At 37.8% G+C, this 24,245-nt stretch overlaps 1 protein-coding gene across 2 annotated transcripts in view; it reads left to right on the top strand.

Annotated features, from left to right (window-relative positions):
* Positions 1–1,445: 1,445 nt before the first annotated feature.
* Positions 1,446–24,245, top strand: part of hdac4 (histone deacetylase 4) — a 143,976-nt gene continuing 121,176 nt past the window's right edge. The window contains exons 1-2 of one of the 2 annotated variants that reach the window (XM_036209569.1): positions 1,446–1,645; positions 12,587–12,796. In XM_036209569.1, the coding sequence (XP_036065462.1) occupies positions 12,775–12,796 (22 nt within the window). In that variant the 5' untranslated portion in view covers positions 1,446–1,645; positions 12,587–12,774. Of the gene's footprint in view, positions 1,646–4,893; positions 5,121–12,586; positions 12,797–24,245 lie in introns of those variants that run through there. The other variant, XM_036209570.1, reaches the window with a different exon arrangement.

Consider the following 24,245-nt stretch of genomic DNA (forward strand, 5'->3'; position numbering starts at 1 on the left):
TCTGTGAGATGAGCCCACGCTCTTAAAAGCTGGAGTGCTGCTGTTTTTGTATTTAGCTTTTTTTCTTTTCTTTCTTTCTTTCTTCCCAGTTTTGCAGCTGTAACATGAGAACTGGACTGGTTGTCCCTGTAAGTCTGACAGTTGCGTGGTCGACTATTGTTTGCTGCTTAAATCACTGTTTTGGATCATGGAGAACATGAGTGCACTCTTCTTGGAGACATCTCAGTAAAGTGAAATAAAAGGAGATAATAACAACTGCATTTAAAGTTGTATTTTTTTTTTTTTTTACATTTTCTGCATTTCTTTTAATTGTTGTCAAGGTTTACTTTTATGCTTATATCAAAACTCATATATGATCTCTTTTGTACGTATTTGTTGGTGAAATTTACAGAGCATGAAAGGTACTAAATCTGATATTTCAGACTTTAATCAAGAAAAAAAAAAGGGTTCCTTCTTTATTTGGATTTTTTTCACCATCTTATGTAATAACGAGTCCAGAGTGCTTCATTGTTTTTTCACAATGACTCCAGCAGACTTCTGTCAGCTGAAAAGAGTGAAATGGACACTCGAGTGTCTTTTCTTCTAATTGATATTGGATTCGTCACCGTTTTCAGACCAAAAAAATATTCACTTTTTAATGAAGGACTTTGTACTTAATGAAGATTTACAGCCACTATTTAAACCATTTTTAATTCTTAGAGGAGAAAAAACAAAATCTAATAAGAAACATAAGAATTAAAAGTAAAAAATATCAATATTTGTTCACTTTTATTCAGGAAAACATTTTATTGTAAGAACAAATAATTATTTTTTAAATAAAAAATAAAAAAAATGAAACAAAATTGTACAATAAGGAAATAAAAAGAAAGAAAGAAGGTAAGGGCACACTTTTGCACTTAAAATTTAGAAAAACATATTAAAGGGACTAAAAGAAAACATTATGGTTGTCTTTTTATTTTAATGCTTAAAATGATGTTAAAAAGAAGAATTACATTTTTTGCCCCTTTAGTGGTGTTATACATAGAAAGTGTATAAATTGAATAGATTTTGTTTTTTACAAAAAGGGAATTTTAAAATATTCTTTTAATTGTTTCAGATACGTTTATTTCTTTTGTCACTTTTAATATTTTTTCTCCAATGTTTTTCTTTTTCTTTTTTCTTCAGTAAAATTCCAAAATAATTAAGTTCCAAGACAATATTTATAGTATTTTCCTAGAAAATGTATATTTTCTCATAATATTTTTTGGGGGGAAATGTAGAATTTCTTGTTTTTTCTTTTCTTCATTTTTATACATGTATGTATTTGTTTGTTTGTTTACCTTTTTAAACTTTACTTTAAGTCTAAAATACACAAAACTTTATTTGTAAGAATTTTTACTTTTCTTTCATTTAAGTAAACTCAATTGACTTTCTTTAAAAACTTTCCTACGAGAGTGCTCAAAGTAATCAGATTACTTGCTCAGCTGTCAATCATCTTTGCACAGACCCCGCCTCCTACGGAAACAGGGAGGATGCCGGACACGTGACGCCGTCAGTATGGCGGAGTACTCGGCTGCGTGATTGTCTCCAGCGCAGCGGCTCCTGAAAGCCCGGCTCCGTGGATGCTTCTGGGGGGAAATCCTGCGCGCGACCGTCCCCGCTCCAGGTTGTGTGTCGTTTGTGTGTGATTTTTTTTTAATTATCTTTTTTTGTGTAAAGTTTCTGCGCCCTCCTCTGTCCCGCACTCAGACAGTTATTTTCCTCCTCAGAGTTAAACTCCAGAGTTACCCAAAAAGATGGTGTTGCGCAACTCCCCCACAGTTCCGAACCGCCGCGCGCAACGGTTCCGGTCCGGTTCTGGTCCGGTTCTCACATCAGTGTTTTGTGTCATCAGAAAACCCGACTGTTTTTATGTGTCGGTTTTCAGTAGAAGTGGAGCAAAAGCTGCCAGATGTGTTGAAGTGTGCCACCCGGCTGCAGCCGCAGAACTGCGCCACGCGCTCTGGAGCGCGTAAAGGGAGCAAAGAAACTCGCTTTTCGGGCGCCTTTTAAACTGACAGACAGCTGTGGTGTGCGCGCGTGCGTGAGAAGAAAGGGGTGTCTGTGCTGAAGTAAACTCGTGTCTTCATGAAGTGTAAACACAGCAGCGGCAGCGGCAGCAGGGCCGCTTCCCGGCTCTGCCAAGACTCCTGTTGATCCTCACCACCAGTGGAAAGAATTCCACCTCTCTGGCTGAGAGTCACTGCAGGCCCCACAGCAGCAGGGTCACCGGGGAAACGCTCAGATGATGCAGACAGGGAACAAACTCTCCATCAAATTTATTGTCAGCATGCAAACTCGCTTCATAATGAAAACTTTGGCACAAGCAAAAGATTTTAGGAGGAAATGACCTTGAATGGGTTCAGTGACCCACAAAAATAACTTGTTTTAGACGTGCTCTTGTATGTTTTTCTGACGATGAAGGACACATATTAAGAAATTAAGCTTGAAATTGCTTTTTTAACTTTTCATTTTGCACAAAATTAAAAATGTTGTGAATTAGTAGCAGTAGTTATATTTGAGAATAAAAGTCACAGTTTTGATATAAAACGTCCTAAATTTCATAAAACAAAAGGTCCAGTTTTTAAAAATAAACTTTCAAAGTATCAAATAAAAATATAAATTTGCTTTTAAAATAATTTTTTTGCATTACATGCAATGACTTTATTAAGTGACAAACACTCCCTACTCCAACTCAAATCCCGCCTCCAACTTTGGTTTTTCATTGAATCTTTTTTATTTTCACTAAATTACTCAACATACATTACTATAATTAAACGTCATTAGAATGTTTTTCTTTATAGGCACACATTTTTTGGGGGGTTATTCAAAAAATGTCAATATTGGAGCTACAGGTCTGGTATTAAAGGGGTTAAACTCATTTAAAAAAACATAGTTTTTGTAGTTTTTACATCATTTTGTTGTCACTCTTGAGGTTTATTAAACCTGACGACATTTATTTAAATGTAAGAAAAAAAAGAAAGATGCTGTGGTGTTTTCCAAATGATTGTGAATATCGACCACGTTGATGACAAATGCCTGTTCTTTGAGCTTGACGAATAAAACTGCAGGCTGAGATGCAATTGTGAGATTACCTGACAGGAATCCTGAGATCACTGAGCAATCTCAGGGTTGAAATTTCTTCCTAGACATCCTGTCTGGAACACATGGGGGCTCCTTCTTCTGTTGTGATTTGAGTGTTGATGTTAGAATGAGTCTTAGATATGTTTGACGTCACGAGCAAGAGCTTTATTTTAGAAGGTGACGTTCTTGGTATGATTGGGTCGTGTTGGAATATGGAATACAGTCTTACTAACTACAGGAGACTATATGAACATTTCACAGTTGGATCAAGGATTGGATTCCTTTATGGAAATCCCAACAATGAAGAACTTTTGGAATTTTGGCTGTTTTATATTTTCACACACCCAGCAAGAAGTGTATATTGTCATCTATCCATCCACTTCAGCTCCTCTGGGGGAATCTGGCATTCCTTGGCCAGCCGAGAGACATAGTCCCCCCAGGATGTCCTGGTTCTTCTGTTGGGGTCTCTACCCCTCCCCAGGCAGATGTCCAGGTGACTTCCAGATCATAGCTGGCTCCTTTGGATGTGGAGGAGCAGCGCCTCTACTCCAAGCTCCCTCCTTGAGTTCCCACTCTGTGGAGAAACTAATTTGGGATGCTTGTATCCTTGCACCAAATTCATGGTTCATTTGTTGGGAGGTTTGATGGTTTAGTAGAGGGAAGGGAACCAGCTCTTATTGTAATCTGAGCGTGTATTCAGACGGGACACATTTAGTCCTCCAAGAGTTAATTTCCCCTGATAACTTGAAACACATTTTCAGTCTGAATAGGCCTCGAGGCCCACAGTGTCTGCATGATTTCCAGATATCCAAGCCCTACTCATTACTGATTACCTGGTTCAGGTGTGTCAGGCCATTTAGAACATGCCAGAGCAGGATGTGTTGGAAAACATGCAGGATTGCGGCCCTCGAGGCCTGGAGTTGCCTATCCCTGACCTAAGGGAATCCTGGTTTAAAAACTGCTCTCGGACCCATCTTTTGACATGGTCTTGGTTCGTTTCCAATTGGACTGAGCTTCGGTTCACTCTGAGATTGCACAATACAAAGCGGTCCAAGAGCAAAAGAACTGACCCAAAACAGCCACCGTAGCCGGTAGTACGTGATGTAAACAAAGTAGAAATGAAGCAACAGGACAAATATAAAACAACAATTGTCGTGTTATCAAGCAGGAAAAATTGGTCCAACTCCTTACTTGTTTGAAAACCAAAGGAACTTGCCTTAAAATGGGCAAAACTCTAAAGGTGACCCCATCTCTGTAGGTCGGCAGTGCTATTGTCTAGTTTTAAGGATGATTTTTAAAGCCATTAAGGAATACGAACGATTTGAAGAAATCTCCAGTTGCTCTGATTCATTTCTGGTTTGAATGGAGAACATCCACTCTTCTGCAGCTTTGTATTGGTCTCAGTGTTTTAGAAGATATTAATTCATTCTTAAATACTGTTTCCAGGAACTTTTCACCACAGTTTTCTTAATGAACCAATTACTGCATCATCCCATCTGCTATTTTTTTGGCTTGGTCTCTTCTTGGTTTCTGTGACACGAGTTAATAAAAGACAGTAAGTTGGATACTTCCACTAAAGCAATAAGAGTAGACAAGGGGAAGATTCAAAAGCTATACAAAAGCTCTCAAGCTCGACTGATGTGATTTGAAGCTTGATGAGTCCTTGTGTTGATCCTTGGGGTCAGCCGATGAGTTCATTGCTCTGAATCATTCTCCCACGTCCGGCCTTTTATACTGGGTTGTTTCTCACATCACCAGTAATAAACCTATTTTTATGCTTGCGCTTTGCCAGGACCTTGGCCTGACTTTGAACCTCCGGCAGCTTTCTAAGATCAGTTGACAACTGTTTGGCTGTTTGGTAGGACATAATTGCTTGTGTTCATATATTTTTGGGTCTGTGTAGTGGTGCGTGCGCTTTGATACTTGAGATTTGTTTACCAGCTTTCTAAACTCTTTTCCAAGCATGGGGAGCAGTTATCTCCGGGGATGTGTTTGGAAGCAAACACATTAAAGACATTGTAAGTTAACATAAAAGAAGCTATTTCTTTAAGAAAACACTAGAGCTTTAGCTCCATTGTTGACATTCTTCAAATTGTGGTAAGTCTTCAACCGTTGATGCAATGATTTGAATTCTATGTACTCTAAAACTAAGAAAAGCAGCTTTACGCTAGTGCTGCCACAAGCGATTATTTTAATAGTCGACTAATCACCGATTATTTTTTCTGATTAGTCAACTAATCGGGTCAACTGGATGTAAAGCACACATCTTAACCATCATTAGCTTTAAACTAACTACAAACTAGATATATAGCATTACCTGCGAACATGCTAGTGTGAATGCTGTAAGCTGAATGTGGCTGCTGAAGATGCTAGTTCTGATAGCTGAAGATGCTGAAATTGATTGCTAAAAACGCTGAAGCTAAAATATTAGTTGAATGCCAAATTTGCCTTAAAAAAAATGAAAAAATACTAAATTAGCCAAAATAGCTAGCATGCAGCTAAAATATTAGCCAAACTCCAAATTAGCCTAAAAACTGAAAAAAATCCTAAATTAGCCAAATAGCTAGCATATAGCTGAAATGTTTGCTAAACTTCAAAATAGCTTAAAAAACTAAAAAAAAAATCATAAATTAGCCAAAACAGCTAGCATGTAGCTGAAATATTAACTAATCTCAAAAATAGCCTAATAGCCTCCTTCTGGGAGGAGCTTCTTTCAAAAACTTTTCTCAAACTCGTCATGGAGGACGTAGATACTGAGAAATTTATTTTATTTATTTTGAAGAGCTGAATAAAAGCATCGGTACACGTCTCGGTGTCTGGATTCAGATCTCCCAGTGAGGAGCAGCAGCTTTCCGGGCGTGCAGTCGGGTGAAGGCAGTATGGCAAGCCAAAAGGATCAAAAATCACCAGGAAAAGCGGTAGTCGCTCACCTGCACATGTACTACGGATAATAATAATTCTTTGAAATATTTTCCCACAGTTAGATTCAATACTAAAATGAATACCAAAAAATAATGAAAGTTTAATTTGAACTTTTTAATTTAGATTTAATTTTGACATTGGGGGTGTGGGGGAGGACAAGAGGAAAATATTCAGCATTCTCTTTTCTGTTTTTGTAGATTTGGCCTCAAGACATGTAATCAGAAACTAACGTTCATTCATTCATTCATTCAACTATATGTTTTTATATTTTGTGTATATTTATACTCTGGAGTACTTGGTATATGTTTTCTCAAATGTATATTTTAAAGCTATTCAAAAAAGTAATTTTAGGCTTTTATCTTCTTGGTTTTTCCTGTTTTTTAAGTTTTATTTTTAATTTTTTACCGATCTGAACCGTGACCCTGAAACTGTGACACGATCCGAACCGTGAGTTTTGTGATCCGTTAACCCCTAGTTTATAGTAACTAAGTAAGGCATCTTTAAACTCTTGAGGAGGTCTTCCTGTGTGCATCAACCCTATCTCGGTTTTTCTGTTATGTTACATCACAACAACAAATAATATTGTGTAGTGCTACTGTTCGGCCTTTTGGTTGATTTTAAAGACATTCTGAAAAATACGATTTGAAGAAATCTCCAGGTTCCTCTGATTTGTTTTGAATCCACGTTTCCTGACTCCAATTAACATCTGGTGACTCTTTGACCTGTCGGTCGTCTGGAGTCTAATGCTGCAATCCAGCGTTTGTCAGCCTGGCTGGAACCACAGCCTGGAGTATTCTTAAAAAGTAGGGCAGAATGAAAGTAGAAATGCAGTCAATCAATGTGAAGTGTGCCCTTATAACTCGCATTAGAACACAAATGTGCTTTTTCTTTGACATGTCCAAGTCTCACCCACTCATACACTCCAAGTAACACCACCACACAGCCGGAGTGACCCAGAAATGTTTAACTGTTTGAAACTTTCCATGTACCTAACCTATTGCGGTTATTATTCAGAATCCTGTTGGGCAAAAATCCTTTTGGAATAAAAAAGGATCTGCTGAAATGACAGAATAGCCAATCAGAGGGTGATGAACCAGCCAATATGTTGGACATCAAGTTTTTGATTTACTAACTGTAGGCAGTGCTGTCTGTTCAGGTTATTAGATAGCAGAAAGAAAACCATGAAATCTGTCGAAATGATGAATATTTGAGCCCTGTATTAGAGATTATTGAAGGTTAAGTGTGAGTATTTGTTGATACTTTTCTTCAAAATGTCAGCATAAAACCAAGGGGTTAAAGATACTCAGGCAGAGTGTAAGATATTGGGAAAGGAAAGTGAAGTGGACTTGTGTCATGCAGGACTCGCTTGGCTTACTGCCTGGAAATATGTCACTTCCTTCTTTTTCGTCGACTCCAGCTTGTTGCTTTTTTGTGTTACCAAGACAACGACATGTAGATTTTAATCCATGAATATTAGCCGGCTTGTGTGCAGCATCACTGTTACACCACCGTTTAATATTTGAAGGTGAAAATGCAAATAGATCTTATTCAGTTGTTTTTTTAATCATAAGTTTTCTTGGGTCTTTTCTTCCATTTTCACGCCAAAAGCTTTTCATTTTGAAATTGAGTGGGTGGCAGCGTTAAAAAACTTTGTGTCACTTCTGTGGTAAGTATGGCAGAAGTGTTTTTTTGGCAAAAAAGAGCTAAAACATTTGTTGATCTTCCCATTGACCTCATATTAGCAAAAGCACTCCTTTCACCATAATATCAGCGAGTGGGCAACAATTCATGCACATTAAAATGCTGCTCACTTGCTGTGATTAGATGGACTTTTCTTAAATGGCTGCTAGCAAAGACAAATACATAAAACTAAATGCCGGTTATTGCTGTTCAGAAGGTCATGCAGCCGATTGGTAGCAGTATTCCCTTGTACAGAGCGGCGTTCTGTCAGATTTCATCTTGGTAAAGTCTCCATCAGGCTTTATGGAGACGGTCTGCATGGCAGGTTCCCACAAAATGTGTCTCAGAGGAGAACAGGCCTGACCCAAACCCACTTACAGCATTTGTTTCACCTGAATCTGGTTTTAAATGGGTAATTTAAGCTAAATATAGAAACGACTGCAAATGCATGTGGCCAGCAGCCAATCACAGACAGAGTTGGATCCAGGAAACGGCCAAAAGGAGACGAGTAGTAATTGGAATTTGGTTTACAAAAAAGCAAATTGCAGCAATGAGAGAAATCTGGCGTCAAAGTGAAAATGGGGTTTGGATCTGGTTTTATTCATGTAAGAATAGTTAGAGGATTAAGTGGGAAAAAAGTAACAATTTCAATGGAACGTGTTTTATTTAAAACAAATACTTTATTTATCACTTTTAATTGGTAATTTGATGCTTTTCCTTTGGTTCAGAAGTAGTATCTAACAGTAGTGCCTGTTTGAATAGAGCACAGCTGTATTTATCTTGTACTAAATACATGTTACCTGAGGAGCCAATAATGTTTGTCAAAGAAAACCTTGTTTTTTGGTAAAACTTAATCATTTTACACCAAAGTGTAAAGTTGACTGTCTTAAAACAAGCCTCCTGTATATCTCTCTATTGTGACTCTCTGGTTAAAGAAAAATGAAAGTTTTTCATTTAAAAAAGTAGTAGTAAAGTAAAAGTACAACCAGAATTCATACAAATGGGGCATCATATTCTAAAATATATTTTCTATTTTTGAACAAAATCAAAGATTTTAGGTGCAAAACATAGAAAATGTGGTTAAGGTCACTAAATTAGCTGTGATTCAATTCTGTTTGGTTATATTTACTATTTTACTATCTAAGACGCACCACAAACGATAAAAAAAAACTGTTTTTTTCATTACTGCTGACATTACACTACATTTGCTGCAATGAGACGATCTGTGTGACACAGGATGTCTTTTATTTTGAAAGGAAGTCATGTGAACTTCTGTCTAGTTCTTTTTTTTCTCGACTACTGTAAACCCTGGTATCCCCTACTAGTTACACAACACGTGTAACACAGTCAAATATGTACATTTAAGCCTATATATAAGACAAAAAGTATTAAAAGTTCATTGCTTACACATTGTATGTATGAAAATGAGTAAAAAGAGTGCTTTAAATATAAATCTAGCAATAAAATACTAGTACTTCCTGTATCAATTGCGGATAATCTCCTCACCTGAACATTTCATTGAAATGTCAAAAATTATTACTTAACTCTGTCATAAAAAGAAAAAAAACACACTATATTCTTCTCGGTCTGCAAACTTTAAGCTAAATCTTTTTGTTTTGTTGGTATTGGAGACAATAGCTAACTTTAAGCAGAATGAAAGTTTCTGGCACCTCTGAGATTTACATGAACATCAGAAAAGTCTTAAACACAGACAAATATAGGAGTAACTCTAGTAGATATGAAGGAAAAACATAAAATCAAAATTTTTGCTGCTGTAGTGTTTTACATTGTTCATGTACAAAGCAGCAGGAAACATATTATATTTCTAGACGAGCCAATTTGAACATTTAGTTTGAGCAGACTGTAACAACCTTATTTTTTAAATTTAAAAATCACATAAAAAAACATTGTCCTATTTTTCCTCAAACAACTAGAAAAAGCAGAAAGAAGTTAGTCCTTAGAAACACAGCGTTTCCTCTACTTACAGCTGAATAATTTATACTCAATCAGAGCTGAGAGCTTGAAGAGCTTTTCATGGCACGCAGCATTTTTAATGATTTATTTCAAAACCAGGCGAGGGGTCTCTTTAATTGTTGTTTACTGCTCGCTGTCCAACTACATGATATTTTAATGCCGCTGAGATTGTGCCTGACAGCTTTGGAAACATTTATTAAGTTGCTAGAACTGTTTTCTGTCTGGCATCATAAAACATTTAAGTTTCATTAAAAAAAACACACACATTTTAGTCAGTTTAAAGTGTAGGGAATACCAGAAACGTGCTTGTTTACTGTTGTCAGTGGGATGTTTGAGTGGAAACTGTTGAAATGTGAGAGCAAAAATGTAAATGTACTGGAAAAACGTGTAGAACCAAAAACACAGAAGATTTTTTTTGTCATTTACTTTGACTTAAAGAGGCAGTGAGAGGGTGTGAGATTCTCCATATATTTTTGTACCACTTCTGTCTTTGACCTGAAGGTTTGCCCCCTATAACTATTTATCCTCCTTGACATTTAAGTGATGTGGGCTGTGAGAAGTCTGCATACGAGTTGCTTTGAGAGAACTAAGCAGAAGCAGTCTGTCGGTGTCATTCCTACTTGTTTCCGTTCTACTCTGTCTGATTTTGTAGAGAAAGGCAAACTAACCCTGAGCTTAATGTTCGTGATTATACATTGTTTAGGCTGGATTTAATTCTATTTATTTTTTCCCACATATTTTATTTTACCCATTCATGTTTTAAATTGACCATAATGGGTTACAAATTCACCTCCACCAAAAATATAATAACCTATACAGTAATATAAATACTTACCATTACTATGAACTTAAGTCGAATTCAGTTTAGTTAGTTGTACGGAATGGCTTAATTTTTTCTCTTTTTTTATAATTTGGATGATTTTCCCCCATAAAAAACAAATTGGTTCCTCTGATGTCACCCGCACTTGGACTGTGATTGGTCAATCAGGTCATAGGGGATTGTATCTAAATGGTTTCTATTTTATCCTCCCAGTTAAATTTGTTTCTGTTGAAACATTTTAAAGAACTTTGATGAAGACTTTTTAAATTTTCTGTTCTTCAAAACCAGCAAAACACAGAGCCATTCATGTTACTGCTGTTCCAGCAGTGGATGCAGTTTATTTTTCACAAACATAGTTGTGACTGGAGAGTTTTTATATTAAATAATTAAAGTCAAAGGGAGAAAAAGGATATACTTTCACTAGGGCTTCTACAAATTATTATATTCATAGTCGACTAATCAATTATTATTTTTTCAAATTAGTTGAATAATCGGGTCATGTGCAAACTAGATGTAAAGAATCTAAACCATCAATAACTTTTAACTAACTACAAATATTGACAATTAAGATGATAATTTATTAAACTTTTAATGAATCGTGCAGCCTCCGTCTTTCATTAGCTTGTTGTATTAAGACAAAATTAAATCAAATTAAGTTAGCATCTGAAGCAAAAGAGCAATATAATCGACTATTAAATTAGTCGTCGACTATTTTAATAGTCGATTAATCGACTAATCGTGGCAGCCCAAACTTTAATTACTGTTAATTATACATAACTTTATACATGTTGTTGTTCAGCTTTCACTGATTTGCACATGCGGCAGAGACTTTTACGTTGAATACCTTTCCTGACACAACCCTGTATCTTATCCATGCTAGGAACCGGCACAGAAAGTCCTAGACTTAGATTCCCTTGTGGCTAGTTAGGCAGTACCGTGAAGGGTCTTGCCTCACCCTGGTTTCTCACTGCAACCGGCCCGTGCCGGTGCGGATGCCAAAGTCTTCACGTAACTTGAAAAATGCGAGAGGAACTCGCATTCCATCCAGTCCAGACCGGCCTCTCCAGCGCTCCACATCCGTTTCGTTGGCTTCAAATTTACGCCGGACGCCAGATCACTTTTTTTTTTATGTGAAGTTGGAGCTATTGGTGACCTATTAATGACCACTACATTTTTTCAAAATTAAGTCTATTTTCCGCTGTACTCACTGTTTTCATTGTGTTGTAACATTGTGACAACCAACCCTGGTCTCCCCTACTTTTAACACAGTCAAATCTGTACATTTAAGCCCATATAAGACTAAAGTATTGATAAATGTTCTTTGCTTACCCACTGCATGAAGACAAGTCACGCAGAAAAAGAAGTGTTGTGAATATACATTAAAATCCTATTGGAATGAGGGTTTGTTTACTAGTACTTCCTACATAAATGGTGGGTTACCGCATAAACCCACGTGAGTTTGAAGTCTTGGCAGCAGAGCCTGTGGCTGCAGCAAGACTACTGCCATCCGTAGTCAGTGTGAGTCATCGGACGTAGCCGGACCGGATGCAGGGTGAGCTCGGGGTGAGGACACACGCTGGATGAAGCTCATTGTGTACCCTGGGAAGCAAACTCAGGTTTCCCACACCCAGCCAACTGATCCATCCAGCCGTATGTAACTTTACACTGGAAATGAAATAATTCTTTTTTTTTTTTTTTTGCCCTCTGTTAACCTAGTTTGTGCTGATCAACAGGATCAGGTTAATCCAGATGTTAAATAACTGAACACGCCTAATGCACGTAATCAGCAGCAATCAGGGCGTGTCTAGCTGGAAGACGAACTGGGTAGTAGCCCCTGAAGGTTAGGCCACTGCCCTACAGGGTAAAATTAAGGCTACCTTTACGTTCTGGTCCTGCGTCACTGTTTTCTGAGGTGGATCCAATTGGAAAACAATAAGACAATTAAAAGACAACCGGTGCAAAAAGGAGCTTCAGGAGAGTTTGTATTGTGTTTTCTACGACTTGTCCGTTCATTGTCCCTTGATATACAAGCCAACACTTTTCTATTTATCATTTTAGTATCTGACTTTCTTCCTTTATTCCTCACAGTGTTGCTGTTTGGCAAAAGAAGTCGAACCCTCTTCAGAAATGACCTCACAGGGCCCCCCGTGATGACGCCCTGAGAAACACAACTTCTGTGTTCAACCTTGGCTTTGCTTGGAAACACATGCCGACTGATTGACCCATTTCAGAGGGGCACTGACACCCCAAATGTTCCCCACTGCCCCGGGACGAACATGAACTCTCACAATCATCAAGGTAAGACCTAAAAATCATTGCATGTTTGTGCAGATTTATGGTTACTGACCTTGTTTCTATAAAAGCTGCTTGTTTTAACTGTATTTGACATTTATGAGTGCTGAGATTTAAGCTAACCAGCAGTTAAGGACCATTCATAAATGATGACTTTAGAAAGTGCTCGATTAGTCACGTTGCAAAACTCCTTCCTCCTTAATCACAACCACAACTGAGGTTTGAGACTTTTTACTTCTTCAGATCGACCATGACAAAAGACCAGTTCTTTCCTCCTTTCTGCTCTTGATTTGTTTAGTGAATCATTTCAAGAGGAACCAAATCCCAGCTGGTCGTTTCTTGCTGTGCTATTAATGGCCCCGGTGCTTGCATCAACCTCTTGTCTGTTGAACTGTGGTTGGGTTGGGAGCCAAAAGCATTTGCGTCAGCAGCAAAGTTTTAGGTCGTCACATCGAGGGGAATGCTGGCACAGGCCAGAGGTATCTGTGATTTGTGTCATCGTGTTCCTCTTCGTAACTTTTTCAATGCATCTGGTTACATAAGGGAAACTCTGTGTGGGCTTTTACTTTTTTTTCTTTCTTTTCATGTCCGAGCCTGCTCTGTTCATTTCTCAGAATGTGTTTATTCACTTTGAGGGTTTAAGCAGATCTAGTCTAGTGTCAAGTTTTGGATATTAATTGTAAATAACTTGTTGATAATATCATTGGATTTGTGGGATAGATCCTCTTGTGAGTTGCACAGGACTTTTTTTTTGCCTGACTTGAACTCGTGTGGCTGCATGTTGGCTCTTCTGCATTTTTGAACTGATTTCTCACCTTCCAGTCAAAGCGAGAACACACAGGAGAAAACTCTCACCCTCAACACCTCCTTTCCTTGGTTTACTCTCCAGCACAAGCAACCGCTGGCCTGTCCTGGCTGAGAGGCGTCCTGCATTAATGAATCGCAGCAACTCCCTTGTCTGGAAGTGAAACAGAGAGGAGGCGTCTGCTGCTGGAGGCTACAGGGAGAACGCTAAAAATGCAGAATAATCAAAAGGGTGGAACCAATAAGCAGTTGATTTAATGGTGGCTGATCGTCTATGGGCCTTTAAGGAAAGTAGAAAAGCACTATACAAGTAGTATATGCCGTTTAAGGCTGCCACGATGCTACGTTGACTATTAATACTTAGACATTTTTTTTCCCCAAAAACTATGGTCCGTGCTTTGTAACGCTGCATCTGCCATAGTCTTTGACACACATGCGCAGTAGTGCTAATCCGGGTCAGTAGTGATGTCACAGAAAGTTATAGGAAGACTAACGGAGCTTGAAAAAAATAAAAGACAAACGTCTCCAATGCAATATCTGCAGCACATTATGACTGAGTATGAAAATATTTGAGTCGGCGAGACCAAAGCTATTGTGTAAAATAGTTCCTTTGTTTCAGATGCCGACCTCATTTGATTTAAGTTTGTTTTTATGCCAGAAACAAATTAATGAAAGAAGCTGCGTGATTCATTAAAGGGTTAATTGTCTTTATTTTGAGTTAGCATTTAGCTTCAGGTTTATAGCTAATGATGGTTAAGATGTGTGTTTTACATCCAGTTTACGCACAATCTGATTAGTCGACTAATCTGGGAAAAAAATGGTGATTAGTCGCCTATTGAAATAATCGTTTGTGGCAGCCCCAACACCATTTACCATTTAGTTAAGATTATGGCCACCTTATTTTCTGCATCACTAATGCTTTTACGTACTTTTCTGTGTCTCGTTATGTGGCATGCACCCAGTGTGATGTCATCCTAAAAGCTACCTCGTAGTTCCTTAACAGAATTCTCTAAAAACAGCATGAGGACAACACAGCAGTGAGACACAGCAACTCACTGAAATGTGGTCAGATGAATGCAGTCTCATTAAAACAACTTTTAACCTGATATTCATTGCTTCTCATCGTTTTCCCGTCAATCCTTATGTCATAAACACTTCTTAGCTGTTGCCTCCTCAGTAACCGCCTTGCATGTCTCTGCTGTACCAAAGCAGCATTGAAAGTGTTGCACCTGACGTTGAAAACTGGTCAACGAAATATAAAGTTTAAACAAGTATACTGTCCTGACAGGGACTCTAAAGTGTAGGACTTCCATTATTCCATACCAATAGGTGATTTTGTTTACAAGCTTTGGTTTGAAACAGGAACAGACCAAATTCAAGGTTCCAGACTCAATCTGGACCGAATTTAGCGGATAAAATGACATTTTCCAGTCTGAACACACCCTAAGAGTGAAAAACTATATGTATTTTCTACAGAATAACACTAAAGCTTATGTGACATTTTTAAACTTTTAAAAATTCAACATTTTAATTTCTTTTTTTTGTTACCACATTTTTTTAACGACTTCTTCCAGTTATAATCACTAACGTCACTCAGACCTGCTTCTATCAAAGCTGTCAGTGGTAGATTAGATGGTCCAGGCCACGAAAAAATAATCTTCAAAAGGAGAGCTTAACACCTGCTGGCCCCATGACGGCTCTTCATTTGTGGATGGCAGGGAAAAGGCTGGAGTGTTAATTGTTGGGCTTTAGTCAAAAGTTTGAGATTTTTTTATGAAGCAAAATTCATCTAAAAAGAGCACATAGAACCAAGAACCAAAGATATTTAACAGACACACTCATAAATGCGTTTGTGCGTGACAGAAATGCTATTATTGCTCTGCAGAATGCTCCTCGGGGGGGAGATGGATGGAAATCAGAGTAAATTCCGATAAAAACGAAACCTTTTAAGGCAGACAATGAAAGCAGCAGTAGATAAATCGAATTACAGCTTCATCATTGTCTTCCTCTTCACTGATATTCAGAATATTCAATTCCAGTAATTGCATTTTCAAAAGTTCCAGTGTGGTCTTTAGAGGAATTTCTTGAGCTGGAATAAAAAAAACGGAGATGAGTTTTGGTTTGTCCTAAAAAGAGGGTTTTTATTTCCAATCTGCTTGCTAAAAACTTTCCTAAATCTTCTGGCGTTTAAGCCAGTAAGTTGGAATGCTTGGAAAGCTTTCCCTCTGAGGGGGCAGATCTGTGGCAGCTGAATCTTGAAACTATTTTTAATGACAAGAAGTGGTGCTAAATATAACCAGCGAGGTTGTGGAGCTTGTTAAATAGTGAGATTTAGAACCTGGAGATTAACCCAAAAGAACTGACATCTACTGCAAAGATTAGGGCTGAAATTAGACTCCTTTTGAAGCTCGGATGCACGCAGAGGAGATTCCCTCTGCAGATGTTGCCTCACATCTGGCTGTCAGGTGTGATCTGCAGGTCAAGCGGGGACAGCAGGGGAGAGGGAGGAAGGTCCGGCGGGTCTCTGAGGACATAATCCTTCTCTGCAGCAAACAAAATCACAAGTTCACAGCGGTTACACAATCGCTGTGAGGAGGGGCTCAGCTCTTCCAACTGGAATGAACTTTTTCAGGGATTAATCCAGAGAAAAAAGCTGCTGCAGAGGTTTGATGGACAGTCCCAGCAGGTTTGTCCTCATGTTACCACTGAACTGATGTGAGGATTTGCATGTTGAATGCCCATCTATGAACACCGACTCGGGTCAGTGGGTGCATGAAGGAAAATCTATTTGTCATTATGATGCACTCCGATCATCTTTTGATCAATTGAAAAGTGTTCCCAAAGGCACCAATTATATTTACTGTAGTTTTAGCCAAAATCAAAAAGCCTGTGTTGTTTTCTAGGACATAGTTTCTGCAGAGCATCCTCAGAAATTTGCCTCTGAGTTGTGCTTCATTTCCCATCATCCTTTGGTTTACACTCTCCTCTATGGAGAGGAAATGTATTCATCCGATTTGTGCGTGCGTAAGTCTTTATTTGTAACTAATACTATCCATTTTGTGCGTAACTTTTTGTACTTGCAGTTGTGTTTTCACATGTACAAAAAAATTCTAATTACATTTACACATGCACACCTTTAAATTACAACAGCTGAAAGCTAACTACACAAATCTTAAAAAAAAATTACCCACCAATCACCTGATACACACAAACACACAAAAACCGCATTTACGCATAAATCTGATGTGAGACGATGCGTTTAAATGCTGCTAGAATGCTCGGTCACCAGAGTTTTCTTATCAGCCGCTTTGTACTTAGATTGTGAATAATATCTGGTAAAAACTTGACATTTTTCCACTTTCTTAATCAGATATGGCTAATAATTAATATAAGAAGTCTAAAAATGCGTTTTTAAAACGCTAAAATTTCTCTATTCTCATCGCTTCCTCTTGGTTAAGCTTTCCCTGCAGCGCCTTCACCACGGACGTCCTCCGTGAACGCTGGCTCAGGCGGCACAATTTGTGTGTAAATGCAGCTTTGAGTTTGTGTATCAGGTGATTGGTGCGTAATTTTATAAGATTTATGTGTAGTTAGTTTTACAGCCATGTTTGACAGAAGCGTTGCTTATTAAAACCCGCCCCTCAATGAATGGATCGTCAACAAGTGAATGCATACGAATGGAGCAGAGCAGGAAACTCGTTGCCAGCGGATTGCAAATTTTAGGTAACAACAACAAATCTATACAAAAAACTATTTTCTTTTCTGCTCCTGATTTACAATTTGAATAAAGAAATATATTGTAGTTTCAATCTTAATTTTCTCTATCTATATCAGAGGTCTGCAACCTGCGGCTCCAGAGCCACGTCTGGCTCTTCTACTCCTCCATTGTGGCTCTCTGGTTAAAGAAAAATACAACGTTTTGACCTTAAAAAAGTAACTGTAAAGTGAAAAAACAAAAATAAGTAAAATACATTAAACTTATCACTCTGCGAGCCTTCAAAGCACAGTAGCCATAGTGGTTCGATAATCAAGAACTAAATATTTTGAGAAATTTCAGAATGTTAAGTGTGCCTCATGGTTAAAAAAATACGGGCAATTAGCTCTGTTTTAATTTTAGAAAGTTAGGTTTGTGATTTTCTGGCTAAAAAGCACCACAAACGTTTAAAAAATGTTTTTTTTCTTTGTAGCTGACATTACTCTACCAACACCTAGATTTGCTTCATCAAAATGATCATATGTGACACAGGAAGTCTTTTATTTTGAAAGGCAGTCTTGTGAACCTCTGTTAAAAGTTATGAACTGTTTCATATTTGGGGGGGGGATCTATTCTCTCGAAAAGTTTGTTTAGTTAGTGCCAAAAAACACTTGTGTTTTTATATTTCTCATAAAAATAGCAATAACATAAATATAAAGTCTTATTTTTCTAAAAGATTTGTGGCTCTTTCCCGGGTTGTGGTCGGTTAGAAATCGACCCAAATGGCTCTTTAAGTGTTAAAGGTTGCAGACCCCTGATCTATATCATCCATCATCGGAAAAATGCAACAAGAATATGTTAAAAACACCAAAAACACAATTTTCATTCAATTGGATCTTTGAAGAAATGTACTAAAATGTGCCTTTAGAAAGAGACGGTGACATTAAAGAAATGGGTTTAAGGTTAAGGTTTTTTTTTCTTTTTTTTTGCCCTGTTTGCAGCACAGCCAGGCAGCAGCAGGAAGCTCATTACTGCAAGGATTCTCCTTCAGTCTTTTTGCTTCTGAGCTGCTCAGAAGATCATGATTGAGGACATTCGTTGCCTGCCTTGCAGAGTTGCTGGTTAATCTCTAAGTCATCCACTCTTGGAAACTGGCTCTCGGCAGGTAAAAAAATCAGCAAACCTGCACAAGTTGCGTAAATCGTAGGTTGTTAAATGTATTTTACAATTATTTATGTGAAAGGTGCATTAATATTCAGATAGTTTTTTTTTTTTAAGTCACAATAAAAAAAAAAAAAAAAAATATTGTCTCTGGTTCTGTTTTGGGATAAATCGCAATACGTATCGTACTGTGACGTGTATCGCGATATGTAGTATTTTCAATAATCCCCCCAGTCTAAAGAAACAAACACCATTTAGACACGGCGTTTATTGGAGATCTGCATTAATTAGAAACCAGCAACTATTGAAAGATGTAAGTTTTGTCATTTTAGATTTAAGCTCAGAGAGGTTTTCAACTCTCCCTGCTTCACATCCTCCAGCTGCCTTTTCAGCATCTGTGAGAAATTCTCTAAACTGGATAAAACTCTGCAATCAGGGTACAAAAAATAATAATTCTATAGTTGGCTATTTTCAAAATAATTTTAAAAACACAGCGCTGATTATGCAGGATTTCTGCATAAATGCTCTAAATGTAAAAGGTAAAAAACCCTGTGAGGTGGGGAAGGTTTCCGTCTGAGCTGTGTGAAGACACGGACATTTTCACCTTGTTTTGGATAAACATGCTTGCTATTTTGGATTTTCGGGGATAAACGAGTGGGTGGTTGTTTTTCTAAATGCCAAGTATATTTTTCAGGTATAATTAGCCACAGTCAGTGAACTTTAAAGATCTCTGAACTTTTAAAACGGGCAAATTAAGATTAAAACGTAAACAGCCGGCGCTTGGCTGGGTGATTTTCTTCTTATTTATTTCTTTTTTTCGAGAACCAGATCTGAAAAAGAAGGAGGAAGACTTTAGTTTACATAGAAATCATTTCTGTAAATGTAAAGACTTATTATTGGAATTAATCTAATAAACAATCTCCTCCCCTGCAACGACTGAAAGAGGATTAACATTTTTCTTAGAATGCTTGAATGCTATGAGGTGGAGTGCTTCACTGATTGAACTCTTTTTATATCAATCTGTGCTTAAAATTAGAATTGTGTTGAGTGGTTTGATATTCCACCCTAATAAGAAAACTCTTGAGCATGTTGGGTCTTTGCAAATTCTTCAAATATTTCATTTTTAACCTGAAATGACCAACGACTTTATATAAAGTGATGCTATTTACTGAAGAGACGTCTACTAACATCCAGTCTTCAGGGGTTGATGACGTCTGAAAGAGTTCATTTTTATCTCATGTCAGTGTGGAGGAATGTTGGCTCCTCTTCTTTGAAACCCCCATGTCCGTCTATTGAGGTTTGTAAGCATTCATGCATCTGCAGCACTGCAAGGCTTTCTTTTTTTCTTCGTCTCCTCATTGTTTTGCTCGTATGCTCTGAGATTAAGATCACTAATAGCGTGTGAGTGTTGCAGTAATCAAATTTTATTCAAGCCTTTGCTGTTAAGATAGTCTCAAATTTGCCTGAGGGAAAGCTCTGGTATACAGAGGAGATTGCGGTCACAGTAGGATGTTGAACTGTGTGGCTGTAAAACAAGCCCAGATCGTCAAACCTCAAACAACAGCTCATCAGCAGAAACATCTCGAACCAACCAGACAGAATAGAACCAACTGTATAGTAGATAATAGATGCTTGTGCTGAGAAAGAGGAAAACCAACCGTACATTTGGTTTCACATGTTTGTATTGAAGGAGAAAGAACACAATGTACAGTTGGTTTCAGACTCTTCCATTGAAGAAGTTTCAGATGTTTCACATTTGTATAGAAGAAGCAAGAACCAACCGTATTGGTGGGTTCAGATCCTTGTATTGTAAAACAAATAAAACAAACCGTACTGTTGGTTTGAATAGAACCAACGGTACTGGTGGTTTCAGATCATTGTACTGTGAAACGCATAGAACCAACGGTACTATAGGATTCAGATCATTGTTCTGTGAAACGCATAGAACCAACGGTACTGGTGGTTTCAGATCTTTGTACTAAAAAACGCATAGGACCAACTATACAGTTGACCTCACATGGTTGTATTGAATAAGAAAGAACACATTGTACAATTGGTTTATGGTCCTTGTACTGTAAAACAAATGGAACCAACCGTACTGGTGGTTTCAGATCCTTGTTCTGCAAAATGCATAGAACCATCCATATTGGTGGTTTCAGATCCTTGTACTGTAAAACAAATAGAGCCAACCGTACTATAGGATTCAGATTTTGCAAAACGCATAGAACCAATCGTAATCTTGGTTTTAGATTGTTGTACTGTAAAATAAATAGAATCAACCGTACTGGTGGTTTCACATGCTTGTATTGAAGGAGAAAGAACACAATGTACAGTTGGTTTCAGACTCTTCCATTAAAGAAGAAAGTACTAATCATAGCATGAGTTTCAGATGTTTCACATTTGTATAGAAGAAGCAAGAACCGACCGTATTGGTGGGTTCAGATCCTTGTATTGTAAAACAAATAAAACAAGCCGTACTGTTGGTTTGAATAGAACCAACTGTACTGGTGGTTTCAGATCATTGTACTGTGAAACGCATAGAACCAACGGTACTGGTGGTTTCCGACCTTTGTACTGTGAAACGCGTAGAACCAACGGTACTATAGGATTCAGATCATTGTTCTGTGAAACGCATAGAACCAACGGTACTATAGGATTCAGATCATTGTTCTGTGAAACGCATAGAACCAACGGTACTGGTGGTTTCAGATCTTTGTACTGTAAAACGCATAGAACCAACTATACAGTTGACCTCACATGGTTGTATTAAATAAGAAAGAACACATTGTACAATTGGTTTAGGGTCCTTGTACTGTAAAACAAATGGAACCAACCGTACTGGTGGTTTCAGATCCTTGTACTGTAAAACAAATGGAACCAACCGTACTGGTGGTTTCAGATCATTGTTCTGCAAAACGCATAGAACCAACCGTAATCTTGGTTTTAGATTGTTGTACTGTAAAATAAATAGAATCAACCGTACTGGTGGTTTCACATGCTTGTATTGAAAAAGAAAGAACACAATGTACAGTTGGTTTAGGGTCCTTATACTGTAAAACGCATAGAACCAACCATGCTGGTGGTTTCAGATCCTTGTACTGTAAAACGCATAGAACCAGCTGTACTCTTGGTGTCAGATGTTTGTACTGAAGAGAGAAAGAACACACTGTATTGTCAGTTTTAGATGTTTGTACTGATATGAAGGTGGTTGACATCAAACCAATTCGCTTTGCTCTCGATTGAAAATGTTTTTTTTTTTTGTTTCCGGCAATCTTTGTTTTCTTTTGTGTTTCCATGAGCTTTGACATTTAACAAGCCAACCAAGACCTGTATCTCTTTACTTCATTTCACACAATGGCAGCAGAGCCATCATTAGTGTGTGGATGGGTAAATAGAACCGTGAATATAAAATGCTTTAATCAGACACTATAGCTATATCTATGCCTTTTTTTAATTCTTATTTTTTTTCAGAAAGTGTTTAAGATGAAACTTACTATAAAATTTAAGTCTCATATTCGTCTTTGCAAATCTCTTGTATCTTGCTCTTTCTCTAGGCTATTTTCTTCTGGACATTACAAACCAACAATCTTCTGTTCTTGTTGAAAAAATGCATAAATCCTCTTTAATAATGTATCAGTTATCGATGATCAGCAGCATCTATCTTGCTGCTTTGTCTAGCATTATAGACTGTGGTTTTTCACTAGTATTTCTGCATTTTGTCTTGTTTTTTGCTAAAAGGTTCTGAGGTAATAAATATTTTTGGACAATATGGAGCATTTATTTTTGTTGTACCCAACAGCAGCCAATAAACTGATTATTCCTCACAGCTGTACAGCATGCAATACACTAGAGCATTAACAGATCTAATACAGAGTAGACGTTGCAGGAAACTGCAAAGGTTTTGTCTTCTCTGCACTATTGAAATGTCGCTGTTGGTTTGTGGTCACACTCAGAGCTCTGAAAGCTAAAGACGGCTAATGAGAGCTAATAAGAGTCTTGACTTTAGCCACAAAACAAGTGCCCCCCTCCCTTTTATGAAATCAAGACATGCTGACTCGATATGAAATGCTTGCAAAAAGGACTGTGTGAATGTTTATGTGACCTGACAGAGATGCAGCATCAGAGCACTGTCTGTACCAGACAATTGCTTTGTTTCCTGGATTTCTATTTAAAAAATTATAATGAAATAGAACCTCATTGGAATTTGGATTGACTTGTTTTGTTTTATTTTTCTTTCTTTAATAATACCAGAGATGTCGCCAGTGACACCTAAATAACAGTTAAAACTCTTTGACATCGAAACTTTTGAACTAATCAATGTAACTCCAGCAAATAAAGCTCCAATGTTAAAAGCTTAAATTATACATTTTTTTTACTTTTTCATAAGTAAAAGAGGATCGATGGAAAGAAAAACCAAGACAGGAAGTACAAGGCTCTTAACTAACTTTAGTTAAAACACATTATTGCTATGCATTGCCGCCTTATAGTCTTTACAATAATTGCAGCGCATTACATTACGGGCTTTACTGCTCAAACCGTTCTCTTGGGCATGACTACACCAGAAGTAGATTGTAGTATTTCATGCCTCAACACCCCAATGCCTCCATGTATAGTTTACTAAATTATCAGGAAAAGCTAAACTATCAGTTTCACAAGTATTTCTCTTCTTTAAAATGTGAAACTGTCTATTTTTTTTATCTCTGCCCTCACACTCTGCACTGAAATTCCTATTAAAACAGTTGTGAATTATTTAATGTCAGTAAAATAAGGCAAAAACAGTATTTATTACATCATAAAATCAATTTCACAAAACCTCAAACTGCATTTTCAGCTACTTTTTTTTCTCTTTTCTCCTTATAGTAACGTCTTCTTCGAGTGCTGTCAAAAAGTAAAATGTCATCAAACATAATATTACTGCACAATGCACTGGCTGTCATATTATTAATAGCTGTCATATATATATATATATATATATATATGGGTGGGAAAACAACAAAATATAATTTGAAAATACTTCTAAATAAAAAGATGACACTTTAGTTTGTTTAAAGACATAAATGCACCACTGGTTTGATAGAGGCTCAAGTGAAACAACCACATTTACACAATAAAAGCCCCACACCCAATAACTGGATCAAACAGTTTTCTTCGCTCGTGTACCGGCCCGTTTTCTGTTCGTTGTTTGCAGTACCGCTGACATCCCTATGAGTTCAGTGTTCAGTGCTGTTCCGTGTACATGTAGTTTTGGGGGACAAGCTCCATATTACAATCAGTGTTCAAAAAAATGGAAGCAAAATGGATTGGTTGTGGCACAGTGCAGCTACCTGACGGCGCCGTAGGGCTTTTGAGTGACCTGCTCAGACTGACTAGAATGGTTTCTAATCAAAGTGCTAACACTAAATCTTGATTACTGGAGTAAAAACGTGTTCAGTAACACCAAATCTTAAGAATTTCTTATGGACAAACACATACGTTACTTAAGGAAGGTAGGACCTCTGATCTGTCCCCTTACCCATCCCTGCTGGTGGGAACCAGGCCCTCGGCAATGTTCCCTGTCCCCTGAGTTCTGGCATTCTGGACCTGGCGGCTCTCTTTCCACCCAGGGGGAGGGATCCCTGAGCTCTCTGGTCCTTGCTCTCGAGCACTGGGACTCTCCAAAATGTGTGAGCCTGGTTGGGCCATGTTCACAACGCTCTTTGGGGACCCCACTTCCCTTCCTCTCTCCTGGCATCTTATGCCTGGGGTTAGGGTGGGGGGATGTCCAAAACTCTCGGGTGGTTGCAGGCTTTTACAGGG

The sequence above is a fragment of the Oryzias melastigma genome, linkage group LG21 (assembly GCF_002922805.2).
Source record: "Oryzias melastigma strain HK-1 linkage group LG21, ASM292280v2, whole genome shotgun sequence".
NCBI classification, from domain to species: Eukaryota; Metazoa; Chordata; class Actinopteri; order Beloniformes; family Adrianichthyidae; genus Oryzias; species Oryzias melastigma.